The 19,826-nt window shown below is 47.3% G+C and overlaps 1 protein-coding gene across 2 annotated transcripts; it reads right to left on the minus strand.

Annotated features, from left to right (window-relative positions):
• Positions 1 to 1,506: 1,506 nt before the first annotated feature.
• LOC118829932 (KH-type splicing regulatory protein) lies at positions 1,507 to 14,803 on the minus strand. 2 transcript variants are annotated; one of them, XM_036736759.1, is made up of 20 exons: positions 14,424 to 14,803; positions 12,240 to 12,336; positions 11,521 to 11,559; positions 11,124 to 11,163; positions 10,210 to 10,259; positions 9,778 to 9,849; positions 9,301 to 9,358; positions 8,666 to 8,840; positions 8,311 to 8,409; positions 7,654 to 7,752; positions 7,408 to 7,510; positions 5,744 to 5,844; positions 5,218 to 5,362; positions 4,969 to 5,129; positions 4,753 to 4,862; positions 3,890 to 3,978; positions 3,612 to 3,812; positions 3,347 to 3,424; positions 3,088 to 3,245; positions 1,507 to 1,884 (listed from the first exon to the last, which is right to left on the minus strand). In XM_036736759.1, the coding sequence occupies exons 1-20, from the start codon at positions 14,679 to 14,681 to the stop codon at positions 1,876 to 1,878; spliced, it is 2,142 nt and encodes a 713-aa protein (XP_036592654.1). In that variant the 5' UTR covers positions 14,682 to 14,803; the 3' UTR covers positions 1,507 to 1,875. The 2 variants fall into 2 exon arrangements, with proteins under 2 accessions (XP_036592654.1, XP_036592645.1); XM_036736750.1 differs by lacking the exon at positions 1,507 to 1,884 and having other exon boundaries at positions 2,776 to 3,245.
• Between the last annotated feature and the right edge of the window lie 5,023 nt (positions 14,804 to 19,826).

The following is a 19,826-nucleotide window of genomic DNA, read 5'->3' on the forward strand; positions in this document are numbered from 1 at the left end:
AAAATAGGCAGACATCCCCACTGGCTCTTACCCCAAACCTTGGAAGGAGGTAGCGGTCCTAGAATCGGAACACGAGTTGTGTGGAGTCTCATTTCATTTTACAGACGAAGAAACTCAAGCCCAGGGAGGGGAAATCTTAACCAGCACTTATATAGCATGATGTAGGGTTTCAAAGCATTTTCCAGTTATTCTTTCAGCTAAGTCTCACAACAGCCCTTTGAAGCAAATACAAATGTTTTTACAACTGCTACATAGGTGGCAAGTAGAGGAAGTGGGACTTGAACCCGAGGTCCTCTGAATCCAGAGCTGTCTGCATTACATTTTCCACTACGAGACTTATACTCTCCTCTTGGCCTTCAGCACGTGGGGTTCTACCAGGAGACTGCAGCCATGGGAACCATCGAGTGCCAGGCATCAGCTGATGCTCCAGTTTCTCCACCCCCAAATCCCAAGGGAGAAGGTCCCTGGTTCTCAAGCACAGGAAAATAACCATAGGAACTGTGCACAGAAAATAGGCAGGTAGCCCTCAGCACCCCCAGAATGGACAGAGGGATATGGGGGATGAGGTCCAGGGCTCTACTCCAGGTCCCACCCACACCCCAAACGGCGCTTTCCCACCAGCAAACAACTGCACCCAGCACAAGGTGGGTTTTTTTTAAAACAAAAAAAGCACTTTATTTAACCAAAAAAAAGGGAAAGAAAAAAAGCACAATGCGCCTGCGGAAAACTATTTTCTTCTGTATTTTTGTTTTTGTTTTCTTAAAAAAAAAATAAAATGAACACAGGAAGCTTGTATTTTTCAATCACCATTATCAGGCTTTTACAACATCTATAGTGAACAATATCCGCTTCAAAATCCTACGGACAGAGAGAAAAAGGACAGACAGACAGCACCCAGTGGACACAGGGGGAGGTTTTGTTATCATTTATTTGTGAAGTTAAAAACGAGCGATAAAAAGTAAAAACTGCCATACAATTGTTTTTTTAAATTTTTTAAAGTTTTTCTTTCTCATTTTGTTTTCAGTTTCAATCTCCTCTCGAACAGATGAAATATGACAGACCAGTCCCAGGAATTGGAGAGGGGAAGGGATGGGAAGGGACGCACGTCAGGAGTTGCTACTCAAAGAGGGCAGGAAGAGAAGAATGGGAGACCAGAGACCAAGGGGGTTCGAGTGGGCCTTGCTGTTTCAGGAGGGGGCAAGGGAGATGTTTTTCTATTTTTTCTTGCAGCCCCAACACCTACTCCAAGGAATGTTCCAACTCTAACTAAAAAAAAAAAAAAGCAAGATGATTTTTTTCTTTTGAAAGTTTATTTTAAAAATAAGAAGGGGGCTGGTGGTGGTGATGTGTCTGTGAAGAGGGAAAGGATGGATTGCCTTACCCCAAAAGAGGCAGTTTTAGGAAGGCAAGAAGGGAGGTAGAGAGGAATGGGGGATAGAGAGGGGAAAGAGGGAGGAAAAGGTGGGGGGGGGGGGAGAGAGAGAGAGAGAGAGAGAGAGAGAGAGAGAGAGAGAGAGAGAGAGAGAGAGAGAGAGAGAGAGAGAGAGAGAGATTTGTATAGATTCTATTTGTTTGCTTTTTGCAGAGATTTAGTTCTTCTATGGCCGGCTCAAAATGAGGAATCCAGAGTTTTGAGAGAAAAAAGTATGTGAGACACTGAGAGAAAGAGAGTGAGAACAAGCGAGAAGAGAGCGAGAGAGCGCAAAACACTCAGCAAGTGCTCTATCCGCCCAGCGGGGCCTGCTTTCCCCCTGCACCCCACTCCCTCCTCCCCAAGGCAGCCATCGCTCTCTTGCCAAAAACAAAACAAAAACAAAACAAAAAAACAAACAAAAAAAAGATTTTCACAGATGAGGAAGTTCACATTCATTCGATTCATTGAGCCTGCGGAGAGGGAAGAGATAGGAATTGGTCACTACCAGGGGAAGGGGAGGAAGGGAAGAGGAGACTAGAAGGGTCACCAGGACGGGATTAGAACAGCCTAAGGAGCAGTGTTTTTGAGGGGGAAGGGAAGAGAAGAGAGGAAGGCAGGGAACTCCCCCCAACCCTGTGGCAAATGCAGAGTGAATTTTTGCAGGCCAGAGGGTGGAGTTCAACTCCCTAGACAAGTGCTCCAAAGTATGTATTTGAAATCAGACTCTCTGGCTCTTTGAACAAGAAGAATGAGAAACAACCACATAACAGGCAGGAAGAGAGAGCGCGAGATGACTTCTCCTTCTCGGGGTGCACCCTCATTCAGAGGAGGGCGATTCCCGGCGCTTTACAACAAACATTGTTCAAGATCATGGTGTCCCCACAACACCCCTGTGAGGTAGGTTTGAGGGTGGCAATGATCGTCATGCCCACTTCCACAGACAAGACCAGGATCAGGATTGGAGGCGCGGGCACAAGAGTGACAGAAGGGGGGAGAGAAAATTCGCAGAAGAGACTCAGTCAAGGCGGAGTGGGGATGGGGAGCAGCAGCCAGGGAGGGGCAGAAAGGGAGACCCTGGCCCCTCCCTGGGGCGGTCCCCTCTTCTCCGCCAGAGATGGCGCTGACCCCGGAGAGGGGGTGCCTGCAACACACACAATCACTCAGACTTGGGGGGAAATGATCATTGATAAAAAAATAATAAATCCATAACCTGGGGGAGGGGAGGAAAAAGGCTTTTTAAAACTCAAGTGGCCAGATTTACAGATCGAGAGAAAAAGAGACAGAGTGAGTGAGAGTGAGTTAGTTGGCTGGGATGGCAACCAACATTCAAGCTATTTGCCCACCCCCCACCCACCCCCAGGACCACCCACCAGTTCAAAAGTTCCACCTTGTATTTTTTTTCGTGCTCTCCCCCAACATCACGACAGCGTTACACAGGAACAAGCAGGCTGGCGGAGGGAGGCCTCTTCTGTTTAACCTCTGGGCCCAGCGCACATTGTCCCCCGTCTTGTGGGGACTCCCGGAGACCTCCGGCCACATGGCCCCCGATGCTGGCATCAAGGGCACACCCCGCAGGGGAAGGGATTTCCGGCGCTACCCACTAAGGCAGGATGGACGGTAGCCGGGGGTTGGAAGGAAAAAGGAGGAGGAGGAGGGTGGCAATTCCCACTTGCCTGCTGTCCCTGCTGTGTGGGTGGTGGCTGGGGGCCGCCAGGACCAGGGGTCTGTCCGTAGTAGGCGGCTTGCTGTCTGTAATATTCGGCCCAGGCAGCACTATAGTCAGGCTGGGAGCCTGGGGGGGCTCCAGGTCCACCACCAGTGGCCACTTGCGCTGTGGTTGGGGAGGAGGGTGAAGAAGGAAAAAGTGAGCTCCATTTCATCATCAGACCCCTCTTCCCTTCCAACCCCAGAATGCAGCAGGCACCAGCTCACCTTGTTTCTTATAGTACTCCTCCCAGGCTTTTGTGTAATCCTGTTGAGGGGGAGCACCAGGCTGCTGAGGCTGTTGGCCTAAAGAAGCATGAAGAGATGGGGATCATCAAGGTCATGTCGTTTGCCAAATAGAAGACTCATGGCCATAGAAGAAATGGCCATTTTCTTTCTGTTCCCTTGATCACAGATGCTTCTGCTTCTGTTCCCCTTGAGAGACACCCAAGTAACCCTGTCTTCTTTCTCAGTGGTCCCTCCCCAACCTTACCTATTTTTTTGTAATATTCTTCCCAGGCTTTAGTGTAGTCTGACTGTCCGGTAGGTGGGGGTTGTGGGGGTTCCCCCTGGGCAGGTGGGGCCGTGGGGGCTGGTGCTGGACCTGGCACAGGGCCTGGAGGCTGCTGGTAGTAGTGTGAGTAGTAGGCAGCCCAGGCGGCATTGGGATCTGCTGCTGCAGCTGCTGCTTTATCTGGAAAGCAAAGACAGAATTGAGGTGATGGGGTGGAAACTGAGCCTTCTTTCCTTCCCCTATAGCTAATTACTTACTTGGGTCATGAGGAGCAGGTGGCTGCCACTGTGGATAGGTGTTGCCCCAACCCTGGGGTGGGTACTGGTGTGGAGGGGGCCCTCCCGCACTTAAAAAGATAAGGAAAAAGGTACTGGTGAGTAACAATGGGACTTGGCTTTTGCATCAATGGTGGGGAATTAAGATGGCAGAAGATTCTGGATCTATCGAAAAATTGCTGTGTGATGTCAGGTAGGTTCTTTTATCAGATACATATATTTTCTTATCTATACAATGAGATCAATGGCTGGAAATTACAGAGACCAATTTTTGGCTAGATATAAGGAAAAGCATCAATTTGACCTGTCAATAAATGGAATGGCCTACCTTACTAGGTAAAAAGTTCCCCATCTCTAGGAATGTTCATACAGAAAATAAACAGTCCCATAACTTGGGATATTGCCAAGCCAACATAGTATACCAATAAGGAAAAGAACACTGGGCTTATAGTCAGACCAGGGCTGTCTTGGCTGTGACATTTACTAGAGGGTGACCCTGGATGAGTTGCTTAAACTTTTAGATCCTGTTTCCTCCTATGTAACTCTAGCTGTGTGAAAATAACACTGGCACTGCCGCAGCTCTCACAAGAACATTGTGAAGGAGCACTGTTGAAGGATTTGGGCTAGTTGATTTTTGAGGCTCATTTCAGCTCAGATCTGTAATTTGAAAATCTCAAGGGTACTTTCAGCTTTGACATCAAAGGCTCCAAAAGTTATTCAGTTAATAGCAAATATCAGAAGATACTTCCATATGGCACCTCATTGATACAATGGACCTTAAAACTTGCCCTTACCCCTACATCCCTTCTCCTCCCAGATTCCTGGAGTCATAAAAAGATACTCACTGAGGAGGAGCTCCTGGAGGCCCCTGGTTGAAAGGCCCTGGGTTGAAGGGCCCCATTGGGCCAGCAGGACCTGGTCCCCCAGGACCTGGCCCAACTGGACAGAGAGGACCCTGGTAGGAAAGGAAAACAAAGTCTGGGCTCAGTGACATAAACTGCAAGGAGACATAAGCTGTGGCCCCATATAGTATTTTCCGTAGCCCTGTCCCCTGTCCCCACCTCAATCTTCTCCTCAATAAGCTGCTTGGCATGGTCAATTTGCTGAGGAGATCCCCGGATGATGAAGAGTTTGAAGTTAGGGTCCCCGTTTGGTGGGAGCTGCCGAGAGATCTCCACGAAGGCGCCTGTTTGCTGATTTATGGCTTTCACATTCTCCCCACCTAAAGGAATAGCAGGAGAGCTCTGAGCATAGCTGACTAGGAAGAGAGCTTAAAAAAGAAAGACAAGGCAGTGGGTAGTGACACTCACCTCTGCCAATGACCAGCCCACACTTGTGAGTTGGAATGGAGAAAGTCATCTCTCCACCAGGAGGCCCCCAGCTGCCCTGGCCTCGGCCTCGGCCTCTGCCTCCAGGGGGCATGCCTGGGCCCCCAGGAGGTCCTGGGGGACCACTCTGTAAGAGATGAAGACTACATGAGGATCAGCAAATCAAACGGTAATCCTAGAATGAAGCAGCAGGTACTATAGACAGGGTTCAAATCCCAGCTCTGCCCTTTATAATTCCAAGTCAATTAACTTTCCTGGGTACTTCAATTTCCTCATTTGTAAAATGTAAGGACTATACTATAGATGACTGCTAAAAGTCCCTGTCAGTTCTAAATCCTATGATCCCAAGAGCAGACTAACAAAAGTAATGCAACATAGAATAGAAAGGTTTAAACAAGTGTGATGTGATCTTTCAAGTTCTATTCCAAATCTCACAGGGAGGGGTTGGATGTTTTGGCTCCCCATTCCCCTAGGCTTCCTACAACCCACACTTTGGGGCCTATCCTACCCTTAAGCTCTGGAGGAGGTCATTGATGATTCGGGCAGCATGCTCACACCGGTCTGGGGGTCCCATGATGTGGGCGATCTTCTCAGGACCTGTTCCATCATCTGAAACCCAACAACAACAAAAAAAGGCAGTTTTAATAAGACCACGTGCCTAAAATAAAAGGTTGCGGGAGGAGAGATTACATTGTAAATTAAAGGAGACAGGTTTTTCTATTTAATACCCATATTACTTTCAGCAAAATTGCTTAATCTCTCTGCGTCTCCTTAGGAACTAAATTGATGCTAGAATTCCCATCATCTCCTATGAGATCTAACAGCTTTGTCTGCAATAATTAAAAAAAAAAAAACAAAAACAACCTTGAAAATATGGGGTCTCCAAAACCTAGGGAAGTGATGTACATATTTTGAGATGATATATCTATGTATCTATATGTAAAATGAAGTGAAAAAATATTAAAATGAAATCACAGTTATGTTATACAGTCAAGAAAATGGCACTGGAACATCTACACACCATAACAACATAAAGAAATAGCAACAAAATAAGAAAAAGTTCAGAAGACACGAGTGCATAGAATATTTGTTCTTTTACTTAAGTTCATACATATCCTTTAAAAACAAAAGGTAAAAAAAAAGTTGAAGCTTATGTTTTTATGTACAATTGCTTTCATTTGTACGTGGATTGTTTGCTAATTGCTACTAAGTTGAAAACAACTTTTCTTGTTAAATCCTCTCCAACACCACTTGTCACAGAAGGGAGGGACTATGCCATTTCTAAGGCCTCCCTCTCTGGGGGTTAGCCCAGCACCATTTGCTCCCTTGTAGAGATGATTAATTAGGGGATCTGATGGCAAAGCTGGTGGTCCCTGTCTTCAAGACACAATGTTCACCCCTCAATACAAGGGTAGATGTGGATAGTCCCACAAAAGAGAACTGGGCCAGTTAATGTAAAGAAATAACAGGTCAATTAATGGGTTTATTCCCCATCCTGGCCCTGCAGCAATGAATCTGGATCTCAAACACTGCACTCCCTTCCCTAAGAAATATTAACAGGTCAGGGTAAGGGCAGTCTCAGCCCCAGGCAGATTTGCCTTTCAAAGGAAGAAAGAAAGTTAACTGAGAGCCAGGGTCAGATGCAGGTGGGCAACTATTAAATATAGACTAAGTAAATGGCATCTACACTGTGGGTCATGGTGTCATGGCCTACTGTCACCTGGGGAGGGAAGTTACATGAGACATATATACTGAGGGAGAAAAAAGTATTCCTGGTGGAATCTGGGAGCCAATGGCATTGCCAGTCCCCCAAATTATCTCCAAATATCTGAAAAGGAAAAGTACAGGAAGTCACACAGAAGCAATTTCAACCCAACATAAGGACTTTGGATTGGATCTCTTTAAGCTTCCTTTCTGGGTCTAAGAATTAGTTTATGAGGAAACATTTTCTAATAATCGGGGCTACTTAACAATGGAATTGGCTGCTTCTAGAGATAACTGAATTCCTGTTCACTCCAGGTATTCAAGAAGATGGATGACCACAAGTCGGATGCTTTGGAGAGTCCTGGCCTGGGTACAAGCTGAACTACAAAGCCTCTAGGGTGCCTTCCAACCTAGGCTCTGAGGAGCTAGTCTACACATTCAGTCCTAACTTGTTAATGGAAGACTGACCTTGTTTGAACTGTATCCGGACACCAGCATCACTTTGTATTTTTTTGATCATTTCTCCACTCCGGCCAATGACCACACCAACAGAATGTCTGGGCACTGGCACCTGAATAAAGGACAAGGAAAGGAAAAGCCATGTGATGTACATTTCTATGTCTCTGCTGCCCTCTGCTGCCAGGCAGAAAGGATACCCTTAACAACGCTCCCTCCCAACCCTGACCCTAGTAATCCAGGAGAAAGCATTCTTACATCTATCCCACCGCCAATCCTGGATCCATATTCATTCCGGTCCCCAAAGCCTCCTTGGTCACGCTCTCGGAGGATATCCATCACCATCTCACAGGCTTGCTACAACATATGTGGCACTCATAAGCAGCGGCAAGAAAGAAACTGGCTCTTCTTCTAATTACTTTTTTGTTCTCCCTCAAACCCCATCACACTAACTAGAAGACATAACTGCCTGCTGGATCCCAAAAGCATATCCTCTATGCACCCAGCTTACCCTTAACAATACTGGTGGGTGGTGGGCAAAATTGGATCCTGACACAAAAGTAAAGGGAAGGGTAGGTATACAGGGGAAAAACAACTTTGCAGGGATCTAAGAGCCAAGCAGTCTAGAGGGAAAACCCAAAATAAACTGAAACTAGGCCAAGGGACCTTAGGGGTACCAGGGCCAAAGAGCTAGGGCAATTTTTATCTTCTAGTAGTCAAGGAAGTCTGAACTGAGGAAAAAACCCAACCCCTATCCTTAGCCACGATCTTTCCAAGAACCATCTCCACTGTAGCTTGAGCACCACTTCTCCTTTCTAACAGCTGTCTGCTTCTGTCCAACCCATCTATAGCAGTTATGTTAAAACCTCACCCCTTCAATTATTCCTGACCACCCCTTCCCTCTCTTTTCTTTACCTGTACTTTATAAGGGTCCCCGATAATCCGGAGAGGTTTGTCCACATTGGTATTTTGAGATCCATCTTGGATTAAAATCATCTTCACTCCAGCTCGCTCCTGTACAACCATCAATGCCATAGTTAATGATAGGCTCTTGCTCAACAGGTCAGGGCAAGGGAAAGGGCTGGCAATGTCACAGGATTCAAGACAAAGGGTTCAGGGAAGGGTAAGTGATAAGAGGGCTCTGAGAATCTCTGCTGAGTGTTGCCAGAGATCAATGCCAAGCCCTACAGTACCATTCAAGGTAAACCTTCCTGAGAGAGGGGAGGGGACTAGGTCTGGAAGAGAGCTGTCCTCAGGGTCACTCTCACACCTGCAGCTGCTTAATGGTCTCCCCGCCTTTGCCAATCACCAATCCCGCCTTCCCTGCAGGAATCATGATCTCCTGCACTGTGCCGTTCTGACCCCCATTTGAATTATCATGGAACTGTCCCGGAGGGCCACCTCGGCCCCGAGATACAATGTCATCCAGCATCATCTTTGCCTTCCTGTGGAGAAAAGAGGGATATGCTCTCATGTAGGATATGCCAATTAAGTGGTTATGTTTCCAACACCCCCTCAGCCTAAAAAGTAGTTAAGTAGTATCAGGTTTGTGTATCTCCTGGCAAACAAAATCACCAAGAAATACAGGTGCTAAGAGGAGAGGACAGTCAGTCATTGCTAAAGTATTTGAACCAGCAAGATATAGAAGTCACGGACATCTAACACAACCATGATCAGCCCCATTGATTATGTTATAGGGTAGGAAAAATCTTACATCCAGAGACCCTCTTGTTCTATATGGCAAAAAAGCCCAGAGGAACATCTAGGCTTGAATATGATCCCCTCAGCCCTCCAATCCCCAAAGCCACACCAATATTCATTCATTCATTCCTCTGAGAAGTCCTAAGCACACTGATCTGGATGTATTCCTGTCCTACAAACAGGCAACAAAAACAAAGTACATACTGCACTGATTCCGGGGCTCCTGTCAATGACACACTTCGCTCTGGTAAGCCACCACTGTCTGAAGAAGAAGAAGGACATAGAGTCAGGGACCAAGGTCTCTGAAAAAAAGAAACTTTCCCTGATCTAGGTATAGAGAAATTTTTCCTAAAATACTACTTGAGCCACCCACTCAACCTAGAGAGGAAGTAATTCTAGTTCAGATATTCGTTGTTCCGTCACGTCAACTCTTTGTTACCCCATTTGGGGTCAGTTCAGATATATGTCGGACTATATGAACTCTGAGATGGCGAGGGTGCATGTGTGTGTGAGATGTTTTAGAGATGTTGACAGGGACTAGAAAATGGGGACAGCCAACTAATATGGTTCCAAAAGGCAAAATGCTTGCATTCAACAGAAACCTGGGTTAATGCATTCCTTGATTACAGACTTGGTAATCAATGGACGGGTTGTAGATCCTCACAAGGAGCCTTCTCATACCTGGTGAGATCTGTACTTTGCAGCCTGAGTCCTGCTGGATCTTGTTGATCTGTTCACCACCTCTGCCAATGACTATATTGGGCAAAATTTAAAAGAAAACTTGTAAGCAATAACGTAGGGAACCCAGAGCTCATGAGGGTTTGGTTTGGTTTTGCAGTCAGTATTACCCTCCATTTCACATCTTCAAGAAAGAGGGCAGCAGTCACTCCGAAGAGCTACAGTGTCCAGAGAAGATTAGGGTGGGGTGGGGGTGGGGGATGGGCACAATTAAAATGAGAACAAGAGACTCTTTCAAACCAAAGATGTCTGGCCTGGCACAATCTCACAGGAAGCTGGCCCTTAGAAGCCAAGATAATAGAGCCCCTGACCAAGGTGGGGCTGGCAGCTTCTACATGCCCGCTACCCCCCACCCCCACCCCGGCCTACACTTACTTAGTCCTACCATGCCATCAGGGACACGGTACTCTTCTGTCATTGAAGACCTGCAAAAGGATAAATGGGGAGATCACAGATTCAAATGTGAATAGATTATCTGGACAGAAGACTTGAAGGGTCACCTGGAAAAAGAGCAGCTGCCCTGATACACAGAACTGCAGGGACTGCTCAAATCAAAAATACATGCACTAGCCAACCTACATAACGAGAAGAGCTTCTTGAGGTACTACTGGCTGCCTACATAAAGGCAAGGAGAACATGTGGGCACCTGTGATGCCTCAAGCCATGGCATTACCACGACATCAACATGCCTCCCCCTCCCCCCTCCCCAGACCATATATCCTTGGGCAAATGAAGCCACTTTATCAAATGAGATAACATGTAAAACTCTTTGCTAACCTTAAAGTGCCACATAAATGCTAGCTATTATTATTCACCTCTCTAGGGCCTATTTCCTCCTGTGCAACATGAGGGAGTTGGATAAGATGATTTCTAAGGTCCCTTTCAGCTCTTATTCTATAGTTCTGTGACAGGTTCATGGGACAACCCCTAGAAATTTCATTACAAGAAACAAGTTCTCACAGAAGACAGATAAGCAATACCACCCCTTTCCCCCACCCCCACCAGTAGAACGAGGAACAACTGAGTCCACCGCCCTAGAGCCAATAAACAGTTACAAATTTCTCCCCCCCCCACAAAACCCATGGACACAAGTATAAACAAAGAGGAAATAAGATTTCAATTTTAATTTTCCCTACCTAATCTTTCAAAGAAGTGCTAAGATAAAATAACCACATTCACTAACTTGAATATTCTAAATAACTGAATATTCTAATAGGTAGGTCTCTGTTAGCAAATCTGGAGCAAAGGTTAGGGGTAGAGAGCAAGAAATTCTTTAAACTGTGGCTTACCTGGGAGGAGGATGGATAGGCCCAAGCTGAGAACTGAGAGCTGGGGAAAAAAAATCAGAGGGAGTATCAGTCTAGTGCTAATTGGCAGCCAATAAAAACAGTCTTGATTCTACATCATTTTAAGGTTTACAAAATGCTTTCCTCACAAAAACGCTATGAGAAAAAGAACGTAAAGATGATGAACTCCATTTAACATATCCCAAATCTGCTATGCTGGGTCCTTATTAGCAGGTGCTCAGAAAATGTTTGGGAGTTGAGGATCAGAATCTTAGGATCTAACTTCCCAAGTGTTCCATCTTAAAGGAAAGTTGACACTTGACAAATACAAAGACTACTCTCAGTCCCAGGCCCTTGCCCAATATGGAACCCCTCCTACACAACACCAAAATGGACTTACAGTCGCCTTGGGCTGCCAGTTTCTTGCTCTCAGGCTGATCTGTGGAATTGAGAAAATGTTAGATGCAGCCTCTACCCACTGGCCTGTCAGGACCAGTGTTAATGATCCATGTTTTTAGGCATATACACCTGTACATTACCCCCTCCCAAACCTTGTAGAGACTGGCTGAGAAGACCAAATACCATAAAAGTGTCAGATTCTCAACTCTGCCATCAACGCCAGGGCTAAAAAAGCCCTTTATAACAAGTAAACAATGATTTCAGGGACAGTCAGAGCCACTGAAAGCATTTCCTGCTAGGGAAGAGACAGACCTTAGTTGGAATAGTAAGACTGGTGTTTCAGGATAGAAGAGTTACCTTAGCTCATTATCATGGCTGCCCTTGGTAACTGTGAGTGTGTATGTGGTACCAAACTCTAAATCAAACCTCAAGAGAAATTATTCATGCTTTTGCCATGTTCCATGTGGGAGAAAACTTTCTAGTAGCTCACAACTATACCAACTGTCTCACCCCAACCCAAACTGGACAATTGGCTATCTCAGGACAAGAGGGAAATAAGAATTAACAGAGAAGCTAGATTTCCTGAAGCTTTTGCAGAAAATACAGAAGCTTTTAAAATAATTTTAAAAACCTCACACCTATTCAAGCCACACAGCTACCACCTCTCTGTGCTTTTTCTCTTTCCCCCCTTCCCCTCAAGTTATACAAGTAAGCAGTTACCTCCATCTTCCAACTGTCTCTTTTGGCCCCCAAACCCAAAATCTGGAGTGCTGTTATTGACTGTGGTAGCTGCATCACCTCCAATTTTTGCTGCTATCTGAAAATCAATTAAGAACAATAAGAGAATTAATAACAAAAAAGACAAGGAGCTGGAAAGAGGTTCCTCCTGTAGACATCAGTTTTCCCAAATTATCATTTGCTACTTGTTGTTAAGATTCCTTAGTTGACTCCTACTGACGTTAATAAGCCTTTTGGTGAAAATATCATGAAAATAATTTTTAAGACCTCAAATTTGAGAATTCATCTAAAAACTTAGTAATTCCCTCTTTTTCCTCTGGTAGTACCTGAATCTATAAAACTGCTTCCAGGTCAAACAGAAGTGAAACCATAAGGACTTAAAGAACCCCTTGGGTTGCTATTTGGCCCTTTCACTGAGGTCAGGGCTACCCCAACAGGTTCCTCCCTCCCTCCCTAATGTTCCCATATCACCAAGAACCTAAATGGAGATTTCTTTTCATTCCTCAAAGGAATGTTCCTACTAGAGTGAAAATAAAGGTCCTCTGGGACTTAAATCATAAATTAGTCTTAGAAATTTCAAGGCCGGAAGCAAATTTTTGCCCCCAGTTCTCCCAGGATGCTCAAGAGTAGGCTGTTCCTCAGTTCAATTTCACCTTCGAATATTCAGTTTTGAAGTTTGGTACAGAAGCCTATGTTCCTAGGATTCCAATCTCCACGGCCACAACGCTTCCTAGAGGCTGGTTCATAACCAAGAAAAAACCACTTCAAACAAACTCAGCCTTACTAACCTTCATTCTAGGGTCTGTTTGTGGGAATAATTGTCAAGCAGTCCAAGGAATAAGAAGCCAGAGCTTTGGTCATTCAATTAGCCACTCCTCACACAGCTTAAACTTATGCCTCCGGCCCTCAAGTCCTTCAAGATACCACTCAGGGAAAGCCTGGTAGCACCTAATCCTCCTCCTTCCACCACTGGCTATGCCCACAAACCACAGAGGCAGGCATGTGGGCGTTCCCCTAACGGGACAGCTCTGAGTTTTCATTAGTCCTGGAGCCCATTGCCTTCCCCAAGGTTGGCACTTAGTCCATGTGGAAGACAATGTTGATTCTGTCATGACATGATGTTATCGCATCTTTCCCAAAACACCAGGCTGGAAAACGGGTGGGGGGCAGAGGAGTGGGTCACCCATCTGGGGGTGCTTTAGAGCACCACTTGCAAGACTTGCAGCAGACAAGACCACCTTCCCTAGCAGCCAATTTCGGTAAATCTGCCCCATCACACACAGGGGCCCATTTCAGACGACCCACAGATACTATGTTCCCTCCACAGGGTCCATACGAGAAATAACAAGGGACTCAACCTTCAAACACAAAAAAAAGTCCAACATGTGTTTCTACTGTGCAGAAACTAACCATAACAACGCCCCCCCCCCACCCACTAGAGAAAACGTTAGAAGCAGCTGGGTACTCCGAGCCGGACTTGGGGGGCTCTCGAACCATACGTCCCACCCTAGGGTCCCAAAGCCCTGGAGGGGGGCCCCACCCACGGCCAGCTCCTGAGTTCCCTCACCCCACGGAGCCGCTGCCGAGAAGCCTGGGGGCTAGGGGAGGGCGCCACAAGGAAGCCGGGGAGAGGTGGAGCTGTGCCCCTTCCCAAGCCCCATCTTCCTCCCATGGGGGAGTAAGAATGAATGGGAAAGAGTCACTGCACCCACTCCCACTCCCCCCACATGCCAAAATGTAAGAGGGAAGGTCACGGTGCCCCTTCCCACACCTCACTTTGGTCTCCCCTCGCACTGACACAATAAATGGAGGGGTGCTCAGTGGAGTGTGGGTGCCTGCCCCCTTCCCCTTTACGCACCCCTGCGAGGAAGGAGCAATTAGTGAGGATCGCTGCACTCTCTTCCTCCCCACTTTCCCCCTGCTCCCAAAGTACAGGAATGAGCATGGCCTGGGGGGTGCCGGGCCCTCGCCTGGACAGACTCCAGTGGCCAGGCCCCCTACGAGGACCCAGCTCCGGTCCCCGGCCCCCGCGGGCCCCACGTGCCCCCCCAGCCCCGCGCGCGCGCGCCCATGCCCCCCTCCTCAGCCCCCCCACGTGACCCCGGCCTCGCGCTCCCTCCTCCCCCCCGCCCCCCGGCACTGCCGCCGCCGCCGCCTCCTCCTCACCTGCCGGGCCCGCTGCACAGCATCGGCGAAGGCGTCCTTCCGGATCCCCGGGGCTCCCCCTCCGGGCGGCGGGGCAGAGCCTGGGCCAGGCCCTCCGCCCCCTCCACCTCCCCGGTCCCCAGCGCCCGGCGCTCCCGGTGGCGGAACCCCGGCTCCCCCGGCGCCAGCCCCGGCTCCAGCTCCGGCCCCGGCGCCTCCTCCTCCTCCGGCAGGCGGCGGCGGCCCCGGTGGCGGCCCCCCAGTGCTGTAGTCCGACATGGCGGCCGGGCAGGGCGTCCCCTCAGGGGGCGGGGGGGCGAATGGGGCAGAGGCGACGCGGCTGGGCCCGGGCTGAGGCGGCGGCGGCTCAACGCGGGAACAAGGCCTCGCTCCACACGGCCGCAAAGGAGTCTGGGAGCAGAGCGGCTGGGGAGAGGAGGAGGGCGGGGGAAGGGCGGCGGGGCGAGACCGGGTAGGGGGGGTGGGGGGAGGGAGGGAGGCCTGTCAATGGCGTGTAGGACTGCGCAACCCAGCCAATGGTCAGGAGTCTCGATGTTTGCAGAGCCAATAGTGTGCCCGGAATCTGGCAGTGAAGGCTGGCAATTAGGGAGGGCCCCGGGAAGGGAGCGGTGGAGGGGGGTGGGGGGAGGCACACTGTCAGCCAATCCAAAGGAGAGGGGACGTGGGGGGAGGGGAAGGCGGGAGATGCAGGTAGATGGACAGCTCGCACAATCAATCCACGATGAGTGCTCCGAGAGAAGGTGGGGAATTCCGGGCCGCCAGAGAAGACGAGGGGGCCAATTAGGCGAGCATTCCAGAATCGGGAGGCGGATTCCAGGGAAGATTGACAACCACGACAAGGCAATCGGACGAGAAGGACGGCCAAAGTGAACTCTCCCGTGAGCGCCAGAAGGGAGGGAGCTGGCTTCCGAAATGATTGATGTTTACAAGATCCAATCAGGTTCACATAAGAGTAGGGGGCAAGTTTCTGTTAATGACTGCCATGAATATAAACCAAACTCTTATGAATACGGACTTGATGGGGTGTGTCTTTCTCATGATTGATAGCCACGATACCCACTCGTCTTTCAGCATTCCTACTGCCAAGCAAAGTCAAAGGTTAAGTGGCAGAGGCGGGACCTGCTTGATTGGCATCTCTCCGAACAAGTAGAGAAAGGAGACAGAAGGAAAATCAATTTTGATGGGAGCCAGTGGAGGGATAGCTGCATCAGGGCGGGCCGAACCTCCAGGCGGCAGGCAAAAATTGGCGGAAGAGGAATGACTGATAGCTTTACTGACCAATGTGATAAAGGACTCTTTTCCCTCCCCTGCGCTGTAGAAATGTGCTGGCGCCTGGGGTCTGCAGGAGGTTTCGAGCACGTGGTCTGGGGCTACAGGGCCTTTTAAATGAAGCCAGGCTTGGGATGCGAAGCGGGGAAAACCCTGGATGCTGGCCCTCCAGCTCCCCGCCCACAACCCAGGCACTCCAAGAACCTTTAGACCAAAAGTCTCCTACACTTAGTGGCTTGGACCTAAGTTGAGTGACTTGAGCCGAGGGTCCCCAGCTCCCCAAGCCAACCCACATCCCACCTCTCTCCTCTCAAGGCGTACTGAATTTTCAAGGGCTCTTCTTCTCTGTAACCACCAGGGCATCCTAGGCCACCAGCTCTGTGCACACAGTCGACAAGCATTAAGTAACTTGCTGGATATTGAAGGGCAAAAACTGAACAGGCCCTGCGTGTAGGGAGGTTACATTTTATCAACCATTGTTCCTAGCTCTGTAGGGCTCCAGCAGAATAGTCTATTCCTTTGAATCCTCGAAGGCAGCTACCATGCCCCTCCTAGAGCATCTTTTTTCTAGGCTTAAATCTCCCTAATTTCTTCAATGAATCCTCTTATGGTTTTGACTTGAGACCCTTCACTGATTTCCTTTCTCTGGATGGCTTCCAGCACATGAATATCCATCTTTCCTAGTATGTGTTATAAAGAACTGAACATTCCAGATGTGGTCTGGCAGGGCAGAGGGGCAGTGGACATCACTCCCCAATCTTAGACAAAAGCCTTCTCCTAATGCAGTCTTATATTTGTATTATCTTTCTTGGCTACCAGATCACCCTGTTGACTCATGTTGAGTTTATGATCCAGGAAAACCCCCAGATCTGTTTCAGACTATCTTTCTCTTCCCCTCCCCACTTACCCCCATCTTGTACTTGTGAAATTGATTTTTTAAGCCAAGTACAACAGTTTTACACTTGTCCTCATTACATTTCATCCTTTTACATTTGGCTCCACAGTCTAGCCAAGAGGCCAGCAGAGTACAGCCAGCAGAAGGACTGAATCCAGTCCATAGCCTGCTTAAGCATGAGTTAAGAATGATGAGTGTTTATTTTAGCAATAAAAATTTATCATTCTTATTTAAAAAATGTAAAACCCAAGATTGTTTAGAATCCTTACTAAATTACCCCTGTTTTGTGACATGTGCAAATCTCTGGAGCCTGCTATCTATGTCTTTATCCAAATGAATGATAAAAATGTTAATTGGCACAAGGCCAAACACTGGTAGCTAGGTGGGGGTATCCCATGGGAAACCTCTTTCTCACTTGATATTTAAACTCTTAATGACTACTCTTTGCAGCTAGCTATTCAATGAGTTTCAAATATAGCTAATTGTATTATCACTCTTGTTACTGGAAGCCCTTTTTCCTCCCTTAGGAATAGCAGGTAAGAACCTGCCAGATGCTTTGCTTAAATCCAATTGAAGGGGGCAGCCAGGTAGGTCAGTGGATAGAGTACTGGGTCCGGGGTCAGAATCTAGACCTAAGTTCAAGTCCAGCCTCAGAGAGTTACTAATCATGTGAGCCTGGGCAAGTCACTTAATGTGTATTTATTTTAACCCACTGGAAAAGGAAATGGCAAGCCATTCCAGTATCTTTGCCTAGGAAACCCCATGGACAGTATGATCCACAGGGTCACAAAGAGTCAGACGTGAGTAAGCAACAACGTTGAAACATCTTTGTACCCACAAAAAGTGGAACGGCTTGAGTCTTGATTGTACTAATTGTATACTAATATAATTATTAGTAGAAGAGTGGAAATAGAAATTCTCACCCTATTTAATGTAAATACGGAAAGCCCATACTCCTAGTTCAGTCAATCAATTAATCAGTTTAAACAAGTTTAAAACTAGGTGTGAAGAAGTCCTTAACCAGTACATGGGGAGTGAATAGCCCACACTGGAAATATTTTGTGTTTCCTTGAGGAAAATCAGCCATGCTCCGTGGAGCTATGTATAATACAACAAGCCACGTTGGAAGCTCATAGTCCATCATCAGGAAATTCCAGGCCTGGAGTGCACCCAGAAGGTGCATACTCTCAGCCCCTGTTGATCAGATATCAGCCTGGTGAACTATAAAATATCAGAAGATCTGGAGTTCCTGTATTAATGGGAGCTGGAGGTAGCATACTCTCAAACTCAGCGGCCGGCAGCAGCCTCTGCATCAAGAATTGAGAGACACACCGAGGAAAAATTAGGCACAGGAAAGATACCTTTAGGACTCTGCAAGAGTACTGACTCTTTGGACACCAGCAGGGAGCTAGAACTCAAAGGACTCTATGTGACTCTGCAAAGGGAGGCAAAAGGGCTTCCAGGAACAAGAGCTGAGGGTTACCCTCTTGGCCACATTAGCTCTCTAAAGTTTGAACCCTGTCTGCCCCTTGGACCTTATATATACAAGAAAAAAGTTCTTCTCTGGTTTGGGTGGAGGTTTTTAAACAACCATCCCTGCTATACTTTCTCAGTAAACATCCTTTATTAAAAAAGCTAATTCGTGTCAAGTAGTTGATATTAGGGAGCAAACCAGATGAGGACGTATAAGCAACAGTATTAGAAACCCCAATCCCTAAGGTTAACTCTTACAACCCTGATGGGAGGATTAATTAGGTGCACTCTGGGGACCCAACACCTCACACAAGTTGCTGAAATAACCCCAGAAAGAGTGTTACACTAGCTTTAGAGGATATGACTGAATCCCCCACTGGGGGTGTGTGCTATGTTTGGAAAGTCCACCAGGTGGTGCTCAAAGTTTGAGTTATTGCAGGTCATTCAATGGAGCATGCCCAAATATAACCAGTTGTTTTAGTCTTTAGGTTCACTGCTAACTGTGCATCCCTAATACCCTTGGGATTCACATTTAAGGTTGAGGGGAATGGATATATTCAAAAAATAAATAATTCTCTCCAAATTTATGTCTCTCACTCATCTTGGATTCCCATCTTTCTTCTCAGTGAATCCCCCATAGAACTTGTTCGTGACACATATAGCCTAACAAGTATTTTCTACTATGAGATAGAAAGTGAAGTATAACATTATTAGTACCAGAGTGGCTGAGTGTAAGCCACTGGCGCTACTTGTAGAATACTTTGAGTTTCTAGATCTTTGCATTGTCTCTTTGGCATCAGGCTTCTTTTCTCTCAAAGTGCTGGCTACCATCAAGCATTCTCAACCTTAAGATCATAGTTGGCAAAGGAGAGTAATTTTACTATAATGCACGCCTCCATGTTTGACTGATAGGGGTCATTGAGTCTGCTTACTGGACACAGTTATAACCTTTAGCCATTATGTCAGTTAATGGTCCCAGAAAAAAAGATTCCTCTTGGCTACTCAACATGGCTCAGTTTCCTTCTCTACATCTCCTCCTGAAGTTTCCCAAACAGCCAGATCCCTAAGAGTGAATCAGTCACTCAGCACTTCCACTTCCTGGATCTGGCCCCATATTGCCTCATATGGCATTAACTCAATGCCGTACACCTCTCAGTGTTGATGCTGTTTCTTGGGAGTCTAAGTCAGCCAGAATGAGATGCCGGAAGGCACTGGCTGGAACTTTAAAAACAAACAAAGAAACAAAACTCTATTACAACATGACCCTTCAAGATAGCCCTGAGACTATTCTGCTCCAAACTTCTGTCTCTCTTTGGTGCCTAAAGATTTGGAAAATTGCAGGTGGAGAACACACAGGGAGAGGCACAGAGGGGCATCATGCAAAGGGGAAAGATTACTGGCTTTAGTCAGAGGACCCAGGTTCAAATCCTGCCTCTGATGCTTGCTAGCTATGTAACTGGACAAGGTGCATAATGTAACATCTGCAGGGTCATCTCGTCTGTAAAATGAAGGGTCTGACTGTGTGTCCTCTAAGGTCCTTGTGGTGCTACATGGATAAATTATATCTGCAACATTACCCTGCTGAAAGGGACTTTGGGGGTCCTCTAGTCCAGACTTTTTATTTTAAAGATGAGGAAACTGCAGCCCAGAAAGGTGAAGTGATTTGCCCAGGGTCTTATGGGTAATCCAGTGGCACATCTGGATTTTGAACACAGGCCCTGTGATCCCAAGTTCAGCACCTTCTCTACTGTACCCCACCATGTGTT

The sequence above is a fragment of the Trichosurus vulpecula genome, chromosome 1 (assembly GCF_011100635.1).
Source record: "Trichosurus vulpecula isolate mTriVul1 chromosome 1, mTriVul1.pri, whole genome shotgun sequence".
NCBI lineage: Eukaryota > Metazoa > Chordata > Mammalia > Diprotodontia > Phalangeridae > Trichosurus > Trichosurus vulpecula.